The sequence below is a fragment of the Mesoplodon densirostris genome, chromosome 6 (assembly GCF_025265405.1).
Source record: "Mesoplodon densirostris isolate mMesDen1 chromosome 6, mMesDen1 primary haplotype, whole genome shotgun sequence".
NCBI lineage: Eukaryota > Metazoa > Chordata > Mammalia > Artiodactyla > Ziphiidae > Mesoplodon > Mesoplodon densirostris.
Window position 1 is genome coordinate 24851117 of NC_082666.1, and position 14220 is coordinate 24865336.

At 40.9% G+C, this 14220-nt stretch overlaps 1 protein-coding gene across 7 annotated transcripts in view; it reads right to left on the minus strand.

Annotated features, from left to right (window-relative positions):
* Positions 1-14220, minus strand: part of HEMGN (hemogen) — a 44498-nt gene that overhangs the window by 25790 nt on the left and 4488 nt on the right. For 2 of the 7 annotated variants that reach the window (XM_060100996.1, XM_060100998.1), the window contains one exon: positions 10637-10755. In XM_060100996.1, coding sequence (XP_059956979.1) covers positions 10637-10712 — 76 coding nt within the window. In that variant the 5' untranslated portion in view covers positions 10713-10755. Of the gene's footprint in view, positions 1-2554; positions 2565-3753; positions 3907-5282; positions 5349-10636; positions 10756-12102; positions 14217-14220 lie in introns of those variants that run through there. The other 5 variants (XM_060100999.1, XM_060101000.1, XM_060100995.1 and 2 more) reach the window with 5 other exon arrangements.

Sequence of the window (14220 nt, forward strand, 5' to 3'; positions counted from 1 at the left end):
CTGAGGCCTTTTCTGTCAGGCTTTTTTAACTTTGATTTATATACAGATAGCAATATTGATAGATTGATTACACCTGTGGATGGAAAGGATAGATTCAGGATACAAAAAAGGGTCTTGATAGGCCAAAGCATTGGGCCAAATTTAACAGGATACAATGTAATGGTGACAAATCTCAGATCCTGCTTTGGGGTCTAAATGGTTAATTGCCTAAGTACCAATATATGGCTTAGAAGACTTGGTAGTTTTAGCTAATTAGGAATCAGTAACGGATAACAAGAAAGGCAATATCCTCTTGGAAAGCACTAATAGAATCATATCCAACAAGAGAATTCACATCCAACAGAGACCTGCTCAATTCCACCCTGACCAGACCACACGTTGATCACTGTTTCAGATTCTGAGCACCTCACTCTTTTTTTAAACGGTGAACATTGACAAGCTGAATGATCACAGTGGTAAAGGGACTGGTAACCTGTCCTATAAGGACCTGGGACAACTGAGCCTTACGAGAGCAGACCATGGGGACAAGGTCACTGTCCTAAATCTCTAAAGGGCAATCACAGAACGGAAAGCAGGCATGCTTTATGTGGCTCCAGAGGGTAGAGCAAAAACAAACGAGTGAAAGATAGAAATTAAAAAAAAAAAAAAAAAAAAACGAGCGAAAGCTCTAGCAGATTTCAGCTCAGTATGAGGAAAATGTTTCCAGTTGTCAGAGCTGTGATTTGGGCAGTTTAACCTGCAGAGGCAGAGTTTGGTAGAGACCCTGGAGAAACGATGTTAAACATGCCCCAAAGCCAGTCTGCTCAAATATTGATTGTCTCCACAGTGATGGATAGCTAATTCAAAATGTGTAGGCCCCATACATGCTGACCCCATTTAGCTTCCAGGTTCTATACTAAGTGTTAACTCCTCATTCTAGCTCACATTCTCGTTAAATAACCTGGGCTCCTTGTATGTGGAAAACCGGTTTCGAGCACAGAACCTCTAGCACCAAGCAGAATGGCAACATAATTTTAGCTCCTGAGCAAATGGGTCTCACAATAGTGTGAGTTCAGTGTACGCATTAACATTTGAATATGCTGTATAATAAGCGTGCTGGGGCCTCCCTGGTGGCGCAGTGGTTGAGAGTCCGCCTGCCGATGCAGGGGATACGGGTTCGTGCCCCGGTCTGGGAGGATCCCATATGCCGCGGAGCGGCTGGGCCCGTGGGCCATGGCCGCTGGGCCTGCGCGTCCGGAGCCTGTGCTCCGCAACGGGAGAGGCCACAACAGTGAGAGGCCTGCGTACCGCAAAAAATAAAAATAAAAAAAATAAGCGTGCTGATTACTCTGAGAAGAATACTTGAAGAATAAAATAAGCTGTGATCATTAGAGGAAAAAGGGGCTAGCAATTTATGCCATGGCTGCTGCTTGATATTCAAAAGTACATGACAGCTCTCATCACAGGTAAAAGGTAATTACTGTGATTATAAAATGTAATGACAGTGGCAGGAAGTGATCAGAATTTTACTGGAAACCAGTTTGTGGTATAGTTTTTTACCACATTCAGATTTATAACTTATAAAAATGTGTCCGCATTTGGTTGTTTGGTTCCTCTGGGCAGTTTGAATGTGAATCCATTGTAATCTCAACTTTGCAGGAAGTGGCCGACCGAGTTTTCACGGGAAATGAGAAGCTGAGGTGTGGAGGCCTCAGGTTGGACGTGGGGACATGACAATCACCTTGTGCTGGGAGAGAAGCTGTAATGGGGAGCTGGCTGGTGCCCCACACCTTGGATGACCTAGACCAGCAGTTCTCAAAGTCTGCTCTGCAGACCTCTGGGGGATCCTGATACTCTTCCAGGAGGTCCATAAGATCAAAATTATTTTCATAATAATATTAAGATGTTACTTGGCTCTTTCACAGTATTGAAAGACTTCAAATTATATGACTCAACTTATATGAAATGTCCCAAATAGGCAAATCTATAGAGACAGAGAGCAGATAATGAGTTGCCCAGGGTGAGGGGAGGCCAGAAGGTGGAGCGACTGCTTAATGGGTACGGGGTTTCCCTCGGGGTGATGAAAATGTTCTGGAACTAAGTAGTGGTGGTGGTTTCATAACTAAATGCTACTGAATTGTATATTTTTAAACGGTTAAAATGGTGAACTTTATGTTATATAAATTTTACCACAGTAAAAAACAGTCCAAAACTAACTAACTAAATAAATAAATAAAGCATTAAAATGAAAAACAGTAATCTTTTGGAGTTCTGACTACCTGCTCTTTGCTGCAAATACTCTTATATATCCCGGCTCTTCCTGTACCTCTTCAGAGCAGTCTCTCAGAGCTATCTGAGAGGTTTCGTCCTGGGCTTTCATCCTCAGTTTTGTTAGCCAAATAAAACATAATTCTCAGCTTTTAGGCTGTGCATTTTTTCAGTCAACAGGACAAAAGAAAAAAATGGCTAATGATATTAAGTAAATGAAAGAGATCCATTCTTATGACTTGTTAAATGTTTCCATATAATTTTTCAGACCTTATAGCATGTTAGAGCTAGGAGAGACCTTGGTTACCTCCTCGTGCAAGTTGGAAATAGGGCAGGGGAATTCCAAGGTGATCCTGTGGAAGAAATATGGATCAGGAGCTAAAGAGGAGAGATCAGGAGTAGGGAACAAAGTCTCCCAGGAGAGGATAGAATGCATAAGATAATAAAGAGAGAAAGGGTAGCTTAAGATGATTATCAACCAGCATTTAGGAAACCCCCTACCCAGAAGAAAGGCCAGAGGAAGGCAAGAGAACTAGGAGATGGGAGAGTCCCAGAGCAGGGCAAGATGCCCCAGGGCATGCATTAGCAACCGGGGATACACAGAGTTTCAAATCAATGAGCACTTCAAAGCTTCCCACAAAAACCAGTTGCAGTGCCTTGTCCCATCCCACCCTGACAGAGCTCCCCAGAGGCAACTACTGCCAACACTTTTAGCTATTTCTTCTGATGTTTACCTCATATTTATAGACACATGCTCTGTTCTATGTCTTGGTTTTTCCACTTTAGGCATTATCTATTGACTTCATATTATTAGAAGATTAGGATTTAGCTCTCTGCTACCACCTCTAAAAGCCAAGTGGGCACTAGTAAACTGGAAACCGAGTGACCCATCTTAAAGGGAGGCAGCTGCTATTCAGAGGGTTATTGCCAGGGAATGTAGCTCTGCAATGCAGAATGTGTCAAAGTATGTTCATTTGTAAGTAATTAAAATACAACCAGAAAACTGACTTAACGATGAAGCTCACACTAAAGTCCAGGTAATTTAAGCTTCAGGGTTGGTTTGATTCAGCAGAGCTCCAGTCTTATCAAAGTTGACCTTGATGTGAGATGGCTAAGGACAAGTCCCCGAGCTCCTTGTCCATATCCAGAGAGATACAGGTCACTTCTGGAAGCCTCTTTCTCAGGAGTCCTAGCAAATCTCTATTAATCTGGATTGAGTCTTATGCCTGTAGGAGATACTATGGGGCTCAGCCCAGGTCCCCTCTTCAGGGGGAACACATCCATCCCTCAGCTGCTGGGAATAGTCTTGTTCTCAGCCTTAGGAAACCACTTCCTCCAAGGTTTTACACCCACTTCCAGGGTGCAGCCTGAGGCCTGTGACTGGCTGATGTGGGAATACAAATGTCTGGCCCCCTTACTTCAGTTTGGGACAACTCTGAAGGACCATCCCCATTCCTGAGTTCCTGGGATCAGCTGAGGCTTTGGTTGTAACTACATTGCACTTACTTTGCTGGTCGGCTTCTCTCCACCCCCACCCTTGTCTTCTTCAGGTCCCCATAGGTGTGTGTCCTAAGGACACTCCTCAGTAAGCCTTCTGCATGCAGCTCTCCATCTCGGATTCTGTTTCCAAGGAACCCAGTCTTGAAACAGTGCTTGTTTCTGAATCAACAAAGGTGACAAAAGGTAGGGTTATGCTGATGAATTAGGACTAGTTTGCATGCCCTGTTCTAGAACCAGGGGTGGGATCAGCCTCTCCCAACAGCACATAGGCTGAGCCAGAGAGGATAGGGACTGGAACAAAGCTTTGAATTGTTTACTAAAAAGGGAAGAATCATATTGGGGAGGCAGCTGCACAGACCTTTTGATCTTTCCAGAAAAGTCAGAAACAGTTTATGTAAACAAACAAAAAACTCATGATGTTTTAATGTCAAAAACTAATTGAGATATTTTTAAACACTATTAAGAGCCAACAAGACATGGTCTAATACTGGCCTGCATTTCAGCAGTTTGCAACCTTGGCCAGGGAAAACATAGGTGTAGTTTGTAGCCCCAGAGAGCTAAGCTGGCACTAACAGTGATCATGAAGTCAAGATTTCAGCTCAGCCTAAGGAACAGTTTCCTAATGATTTGAGCAAGATGAAAACGGAATGAAGCACCTCAGGAGGAGATGAGTTCCTTGGCACCAAAGGCCATTGTTGTTTTTTGTTTTTTTTTAATTTATTTATTTATTATTTTTGGCTGTGTTGGGTCTTTGTTTCTGTGCGAGGGCTTTCTCTAGTTGCGGCGAGCGGGGGCCACTCTTCATCGCGGTGTGCAGGCCTCTCACTATCGCGGCCTGTCTTGTTGCGGAGCACAAGCTCCAGACGCACAGGCTCAGTAGTTGTGGCTCACGGGCCTAGTTGCTCCGCGGCATGTGGGATCTTCCCAGACCAGGGCTCGAACCCGTGTCCCCTGCATTGGCAGGCAGATTCTCAACCACTGCACCACCAGGGAAGCCCCAAAGGCCATGGTTTGAGTCTTGTTAGAATTTGAACTATATGATCTTTGAGTTCCTATTCATTGAATAGGAACTTTATCCATATAAAGTAGATATCCATAGAAAGTGGATCCACTTTATCCATATAAAGTGGATATAACTTTATCCATATAAAGTGCCATGTATACATAAAATACCACTGATACACCCTTTGGCTAATGTCAGTAGCAAACAGCAATGGGATTGCACCAATGGTTCTACTGAAACATAGCTCAATTTTCTTTTCTGGAAAACACACTCCACTTGACTCCTTGCTTCTGGATACTTCAGTATCAAGGGAAATAAAAGGTGAAAAGAGAAGTACATGATTCTTTGCCCTGCTCCCGTCTTAGATACAAAAATGTCGCCAGCAAATCCTTTACAGATATCACATTATGAGGCCCTCTGTTGCTTAGAAGTTAGCATTATATTCTAGCATGTCAGAGCTGGAAGCATCTCAAAGATCATGCAGTCTTACCCCTTCATTCAATAGAAGAGACAGAGAAGAGAAGGAGCCCACCTGAATGACACAGGAAATCCAGGACCAGGATCCAGATCTCTTTACTCTCGGAGCAGAGTTCTCTCACTGCAACCCAAAACCCATTTTTTGTCATTAAGGTGAAATAATTTGCTATTGTCAGCTATCCTGGAGTGATAGGACTTCTGGGCTAATGGACCTCAAGATTCTCACAGACAGGAGGTAGCCAGGCTCTGTCCTTTTCAGCAGTCTAGAATGCCTAATCATTTGTACAGATAGCTTACTAGGATTTTCTTTTTAAAAGGTAATATGCTCACATGGTTAAAAAAAAAAAGGTGTTCACTAAAAGTTTCACTCCCACTTCTTCCCCCATCCCTCTTACCCCCTCCTACAGGTGATTTCTCTTATCAGTTTCTTGTGAACCATTATAAGAAATTTGAAGTCACTTCCCCTGATTCTCAAAACGATCTGGTAGGGTGGGGATATTTACTCACCTTCATTTCACCTATGTGGAAACTGAGACTTAGGGAGCCTAAGCAAGTGAAAGAATGAAAAACTAACCAAGTCCAAACTCAGTGTTCTTTCCGCAATTTCACTATGCCTTTCGATAGCTCCGAGGTGTGTATAAAAGGTACAAGTGGGCATGGACGGCAGGCTGAGCCACTGAATCAGAGCTCCTTAAACTTCCCAACAGGACAGAGCTTGCAGAGGGAGTGACTGGCCCAAGGTGAAAGAGAAGAGGGACCCACCAGGCAGATGTCCACCCGGAAATAGCATTTGTTTCGTCCTGCCCCTTCATCGCATACACCTAATCTGTCACAAAGCCCTGTCAGGTTTTCCTGTGAAATATTTATCCCATCTGTTCCTCCCTTTCTCTTTTCACAGCAAAAACTCTGGTGCAAACTTCAGTTACCTCACATTGGGTTACTGTCACCGGCTTTTAATTGGTCTCCTGGTGCACAAATAGCTTCAATCTAAATGAGCATGTATTACATCCAATTTCCATTTATAACATGTGTGTAAATGATGCTGGTCCTTCATAAAGCCTAAATTTTAATCTTTCAATTCCACTCAGTGGAAACAACCTCATTCGTGTGTTAGTAAAAAGGGTCATGTAAAGAAGACTTGCTCCAGCTCAGAAACAAGGCTGGTCTTGAGAAAGAAGAGACTTGTTAAGAAAGTGAATAAATGAATAGCAATGTTATTCATACACTGGAATCGTACTCATCAATAAAAAGAAACGAGCTACTGATGCATTCAACAACCCAGATGAATCTCAAAACTATGTTGAGGGAAAGAAGTCAGACACACGAGAATACAGGTGTATGATTTCTTTCACATTAAGTCCAAGAACGCAGCAAAGTCGTCTCTTGGGGGGTGTAATTTAGAACAAGTGTTGCCTCTGATGCGGCACTGGAAGGGACACAGGGGGATGCGACAGCAGTGCTTTCTATCTTGATTGAGGTGTTGGTTACACAGGTGAACACCTTTGTTAAAACTCACCAACTATATGCTTAACATCTGTGTAGTTTACTGTAATTATTCCTCAATTTAAGAGAGAGAGAGAAAGAGAGAGGAGAAAAAGAGAGTGAGAGGGAGGCCGACCTGCTCAGGCTGTTGTAGAAAGAAGAACCCAGATGTCCAAACACAGTGGCTTCTGAGTGGCCCCCTGCACTCTCTCAACTTCTCTCTAAAACACATCAGAGGGCTGGGAGGGAGGGAGATGCAAGAGGGAAGAGATATGGGGATCTATGTATATGTATAGCTGATTCACTTTGTTATAAAGCAGAAACTAACACACCATTGTAAAGCAATTATACTCCAATAAAGAGGTTAAAAAAAAAAACACATTTGAAGAAATCGGGAAATTAGGAATCTCCCAACACTGTACAAAATCTGACAGAAACGTAATGCCAGAGTCTTGGCAACATCTCTACCCTTATAAAGTGCACGTCGCAGCTGTATGAAGAAAATCCAACCCAATTTTGAGCCCCTATCACGCCCACCTCCATCCCAGGAGCAGAGTGCCCCAGAAAAGGCGGGAAGGCCCTTGGCCCCTCCCACACCGTCTGTCCTCTGGGCCCTGGGGACCTCCAGCCCTTTCGGAATAGATCTCAGGCAGGCAGAACACCTTATCCCAGCATCCACACCCACTGTCAGGGGCCACCTCTAACAGCTCGCAAGCTTTTTGATTTAAATGTCATTTGTTTCCGAGTAATACAAGGAGAGAGTTTTAAACGCAAAAAAAAAAAAAAGACTACTACGGAGCTTGTTACCAAAACAGCATTCTCCTGCCTGGCCCCTCCCACTTTCCTCCCTCTTCTGCAGAGACAGCAACTTCAATTCTTTTAGCTGTCGTCTCTGGTGTTTGCCTTCTTTTATATAAATAATGTGGTTATATTACATCCAATGTTTTTTGAACATTAACTATTGACTTCCTACTATGAAAAATAAGGATTTAGCTCTCAGGTCCTCACTCCCACACAGCTTTGACTTCCCACCTCCTTTCAGTGTTGGTTATTTATGTTATGTGACTACATAATGTTTACAGATGAGCCATATAACATATTGTAATTATATTTCTTGTACAACTTTCTATTTTTCCTGGAGTTACGAATGACCTCTTTTTATTGTTTTCATTTCTCTGTCAAAGCTGCAAAGTTACCTCTCAAGGTGGCTGCACAGGAGGTAATCTTCATGTTTACTTTCCAGCATACCTCCTGGAGCCCCTGTCCTCTGTTTCCATCTGTATTGGGTTGTCCTCGAGGCCCACTACAGCTACCCTTAAGGGAGGGTATTCTCCAGTAGCTTCCTGAGAAAGGGTGCGTGGAGGGTTAATATTTTGAGATCTTGAATGTCTGAAAATATTTTTATTCTTCTCTCACTCTTGAATGACAGTTTGGCTGTGTGTTACGTTCTAAGAGGATGATCCTTTTCCTCAGAATTTCCTCAGAAGGCATCAGTTCCTCCACTATCTTCTACTTCCCCATGGTCTATTAAGTCTCATACCATTTTGATTCTTTCATTATGACTTTTTTCTCTCTTAGGACACTTTCAGGATCTCTGGTTTTCTGATTTTCATTATAATATGCCTTGATGGGCCATTTCAACCTGGAAATCCAAAGGAATTGTGTTGTACTATTGCTTGATAATTTCATCCTTTACAGCCGTAGGTACTGAAAATACTGGCATTTGGAGGTCTCTTAATGGAAATGCCTGCTTGCTTCCTGATCACCACAAGTCTCTAAGACCTATCAGTTCATCAGTTTCCAGTCATCTGTTTAGCCCCTCTCTCGTAAATATGAACGGACATTCAAGGATGGTCAGATACTCAGGAAAGACTTGTGAAAATTAACAAAAGGAAACCTCACTAAAATGGATCTGGGAGGCCAGAGGGAGAGCTCTCATGTACATACCACGCAACATCCATAGAGATCCTGACAGGTAGAGACCTACCTTGCATCTTTAGCAAGAAGTGACACTACTATACCACCTTGGGAGGAAGAAAGATTTCTCCTTGCCTGGCAACAGCTCAGCCAGTGAAAGGTCACTATACTTCAAAGTCCCAGTTTCCTCCAATGGACTTTTTGTTTTTAACAGCCCCTCCCAATTTCCCCTTCTGGTCTATAAAAGAGTCTCCTTTCTTTTTCTTAACTGGACTTGCATATGGTTCACCATAGTTGTGTGTCCTGAGTTGCAATTCTTTGCTGCTCCCAAATAAGCTCGTTTTGCTGGTAAAATAACCGGCTGTTTTATTGTTTTGAGTTAACAGACCCTAACACTAGAGCCAGAAATCTGAGTTAGTAAAAAGGAACTTGGAGAAAATGGAGACAATTCAGGTATCAGAAGAAAACTTTATCTTCTCAAAGAGAAGAGATGTTACATCAGTGAAATAAAAACAGGATGCTATGAAAAATGAATAATTATAAAGACAAAAAAGTGCCCTTGGAGGGCTTCCCTGGTGGCGCAGTGGTTGAGAGTCTGCCTGCCGATGCAGGGGAAACGGGTTCGTGCCCCGGTCCGGGAAGATCCCACATGCCGCGGAGCCTGCGCGTCCGGAGCCTGTGCTCCACAACGGGAGAGGCCACAACAGTGAGAGGCCCACGTACAGAAAAAAAAAAAAAAAAAAAAAAAGTGCCCTTGGAAATTATAGCTAAAATAAAAGAAATTTGGTTATCTTAGACATTCACTCTTAAACCAGCCACTTTGGACTTCCCTCGTGGCACAGTGGTTAAGAATCTACCTGTCAATGCAGGGGACATGGGTTCAATCCCTGGGCCGGAAAGATCCCACATGCCGTGGAGCAACTAAGCTCATGCACCACAACTACTGAAGCCTGCGTGCCTAGAGCCTGTGCTCTGCAACAAGAGAAGCCACCTCAATGAGAAGCCCGTGCACCTCAACGAAAAGTAGCCCCCGCTCACCGCAACTAGAGAAAGCCCACGCACAGCAGCGAAGACCCAACGCAGCCCAAAATAAATAAATAAATAAATATTTTTAAAAAATAAAAAATAAACCAGTCACTTTCCTCAGAAAAGAATCCTCCAATCTCCTGCCTTTGGAGATTAGCTATTAGCATTCTGGAACTAAGTGGGGAAAGGGGAGTTGGAGGGGTATCTCACCATTTGGGATGTAGACTTCCACTTAATTCCCTGCATTTTATTTTTTCTCTCTTTCTTGAACTCTGATTAGTTGGATATTGGACCTCCTGGACTGATCCTTTGCTTTTATTTGTCCTTTAGTATATTTCATTACCTTTTTGTTCTACTTTCTGGGAAAATTTCCTCAACTTTATCTTTAGATACTTTTAAGGATTTGGGAGGATGTGGAGATAAGCATATGAGTTAAATACATCATGACCAGAAATCCTTCTGATATCATTTTACATCTTGACTGATGGTACAGCTGACTCTTGAACAACACAAGGGTTAGGTTTGCCAATCCTTCCTGAAGTTGAAAATCAATGTATAACTTTACAGTCGGCCCTCCACATCTAATCTGCATCCACAGATTCAATGAACCTTATATTGTATAGGATTGTAATTTGTATATATTGAAAAAAATTCACGTATAAGTGGTCCCCCACAGTACGAACCTGCATTGTTCAAGGGTCAAGCGTGGGGATTTCCCTGGTTGTCCAGTGGTTAAGACTCCACACTTCCACTGCAGGGGGCACAGGTTCAATCTCTGGTCAGGGAACTAAGATCCCACATGCCACATAGTGAGGCCAAAAAAAAAAAAAAAAAAAAAGGGCCAACTGTGTATTCTTCCAGGGAAGAATGATAATAAATAGGGAGGGAGATAATATGGAGGGTAGCATAGGACTAGTGGTGACACTGTGCATTCTGAAAGTTATGTTCTCTACTTCTACATGGTTAATGGAGATGCACTCTCACCTGGGCCTGGTGTCCCCGAGTCCAGTGCTGCTCTGAGCCCATGTCTCCAGAGAATAAATTTCTGGTCTTCTGTCATTTGTCCACTGGCTTTACATTTGCTAAACTGTCCCAGAGGGGTACTGATGAGATAGAAAAATAAGTGAACAGAGAAGGAGGTCCAGAAATAGACTTAAGAATATGTAAGAACTTAGTATGTGTTAAGGGTCACATTTCATGTTCATTGGGGGAAAGATAATTACTTAACACATGGTATTGGGACAAGTAGCTAACCATTAAAAATAAAGAAAATTAGACCTTTACTTCAAGGCATACATTAAAATATTAATCGATATAGATTATAGATTTCACATAAAAAATGAAACCAGAAGTATCAGATGAAAATATAGGTGAATATTGATATAGTCTTGGGGTGGGGAAGGCTCTCATGACATGAGAGCAATAACCATAAATATCAATTTTATCCTAAATAAAAATTTGAAATTTTTCTTCATCACCCTCCCCAGTATGTGTGTTTGTGTATGTATATATACATACATAAATAAAAATTTAAAAGCAAACAAGTGGGGAAAATAGTTTGAACATGAATGTCAGACTAAGGGTTAATATTCTTAATATATACAGAGCACTTATTAATAAATAAATTTAAAATACCAACAGGACATAAACAGGTAACTTATAAAGGAAAACAAATTCCTTATAAATACCTGAAAAAATATTCAGCCCCATTAGTTATATATAAACAAGTACAAATTAAAGATATCATTGTCAACTTACCTAATTGATAAAAAATGTTTACAGTTTTATTGAGATGTAACTCAGTTACCATAAAGTTCACTTCTAAAGTGTACAATTCAGTAGTTTTTAGTATGTTCAGAGAGTTGTGCAACCATCACTACTATCAACTTCCAGAGCATTCCTGTTATTCCAGAAAGAAACCCCATATTCATTAGAAGTCACTCCCTATTACTCCCAGCCCTTGGCGACCACTAATCTATTTTCTGTCTCTATGGATTTGCTTTTTTTAGACATTCCATATAAATGGAGTCATACACTATGTGGTCATCTTGCCTGACTTCTTTCAGCTAACATAATATTTTTAAGGTTCATGCATGTTGAAGCACGTATCAGTACTTCATTCCTTCTCATGTCTGAAAAAAATTCCATTGTATGTATATACTACATTTTGTTTATCTATTCTGTTATGGATAAACAACCAAAATGTCCAGTTTATGGACATTTTGGTTGTTTCCAATTTATGACAATTATGAATAATGCTGCTATAAACATTCATGTACAAATTTCATATGGACATATATTTTTATTCTCTTGAGTATATAACTAACAGTGAAACTGCTGGCTCTATGTTTAACTTTTTGAGGAACTGCCAAGCTGTTTTCCACAGCAGCTGCACCATTTTACATTCTCACAAGCAATGCACAAGGGTTCCAACTTTTCCACATCCTCACCAACACTTGTTGTCCATCATTTTAATTATAGCCATCCTAGTAAGTGCGAAGTGGTATCTCATTGTGGTTTTAATTTTCATTCCCCGAATGCCTAATAACATTAAGCTTCTTTTTGTGCTTATTGGCCATTTGTATATCTTCTTTGGAGAAATGTCTATTCAAATTCTCTGCCCATTTTTAATTGGGTTATTTGTCTTTTTGTTGTTGAGCTCTAATAGTTCTTTATCTATTCTGGATACAAGTCCCTTATTAGATATGATTCACAAATATTTTCTCTCATTCCATGCATTGTCTTTTCACTTTCTTGATGGTATCATTTGAAGCACGAAAGTTTTAAATTTTGATTAAGTCCAATTTATCTCTTTCTTCTTTGGCTTGTTGTGCTTTTGGTGTCATATCTAAGAAAGCTTTGCCTAATACAAGGTCATGAAGATTTACTCCTAGGTTTCCTGAGTCTTATAGTTCCAGCTCTTGTATTTAAGTCTATGGTACATTTTGAGTTAATTTTTATATATGGTGTGAGGCAGAGGTTCAACTTCTTTCTTTTGCATATGGCTATATGAGTCCAAGCACATCTTGTTTAAAAGACTATTCTTTCACATTGAATTGTCTTGGCACCCTTAGGTTTTCAAACTTGACATTAGTTGAAAAGTGATTGACAAAGATTTTTAAAAGATAATACCCAGTTTAGGCAAGACTGAGTGGAAGTCTTACACACTGCTAATGGGAGCATAAAAGAGGAACAGCGTCTGAAGGGCAATTTGCCATGTATATCCGATTTGAAAAATATGTACTCTGATTCAGGAGTTGTATTTCTAGGCATTTATTTCAAGGAGATAACTGTACAAAGATGTTATGTATAATGGTGAACAACTGGAAGTAAACTAAATGTCTATCAGTAGAAGACTAGGTGAATAAATTGTGCTACCATTTCATCTGTACAATGAAATATGATGCAGACTTTAAAAATGATGAAATGATTTATTGACTTGGAGCAATTCCTGTGACCTACTGCTAAGTGAAAAATAAAAGCATGTTACAAAGTGCTCTATATAGTAGTATTCCACTTATATATTTTACTTATGCATCTACGTTCATAGAAATAGCTCACTGTTAACAAAAATGCTAACAGTGGTTGCTGCTAGGTAATGGGATTTTAGCTGGCTTGTATTTTCTTCTTTATACTTTTGGTGCATTTTATGCATTTGCTACATGAATATATATTGTCTTTATATTCAGAAAAAGAAAAGCTATTTTCATTTTGTAGAAGAATGTCCTCAAGGAATATATATTGTAAAAGACTATTCAATGGTATGGAAATATTTTCATAATATGTTAACTGAAAAAAGCAGGTTATAGTATCCCACTTAAAATATTTTAAATGTAATATACACCGTATTTCCTAGGTACTGTGATACTTTTTTTCCACCACTTACTATTTCTGAAATAAAAATGTCTCTTACAATCAATATGAATATTTAATGTACTGGTTCCCCCCTCCCTGCCTGCCTGAAAAGCTGTTATTAATGAGATGATGCTTCTGGCAATCTGAGACTTGAGAAAGTGCCATATGTGTGTAGAGAAAAGACTGGAAGAATAGACACCAAAACGTGAGCAGTGTTTAGCTCTGAATTGAGATTTTTCTTTTCTTTTTCTTTCTTCTTCTTCTTTTTCTTTTTTTTTCTGGTTAAGTATACATTCCAAGTTTTCTGTAGTACGTGCATAAATAAACATAAAGAAATCAGGAAACCGGCTGCCCTGCTTTTCAAGGAAGAAGCAGAGTGTGAGGGTATTTGGGACTTTGGGCCTTTACCAAAATAAGAGACTAGCAAATTAGGGTGCACACAAACCACCTTGCATGCCCACTGAGGGGCCCCTGGCTGGGCAGGAGCTGGCAAAGCAAGCTTGAGAACAGATGGTAGAGTTCAGTCAGCAGGAGCAGGGCTCTTGGATCAATCTTAGTTCTGTGTGGACAAGGAAATCCCTGTGAGGTATGAGTGAGTCCAGATGGCGGGGATGCTGGCTAATTATGGAGGAGAGGGATGTCCAACACCGCGGGGCCACACAGATATTTTCCAGGAGTATGTTCTCAGTTACTCAAGAGAGACCAAAGCCTGC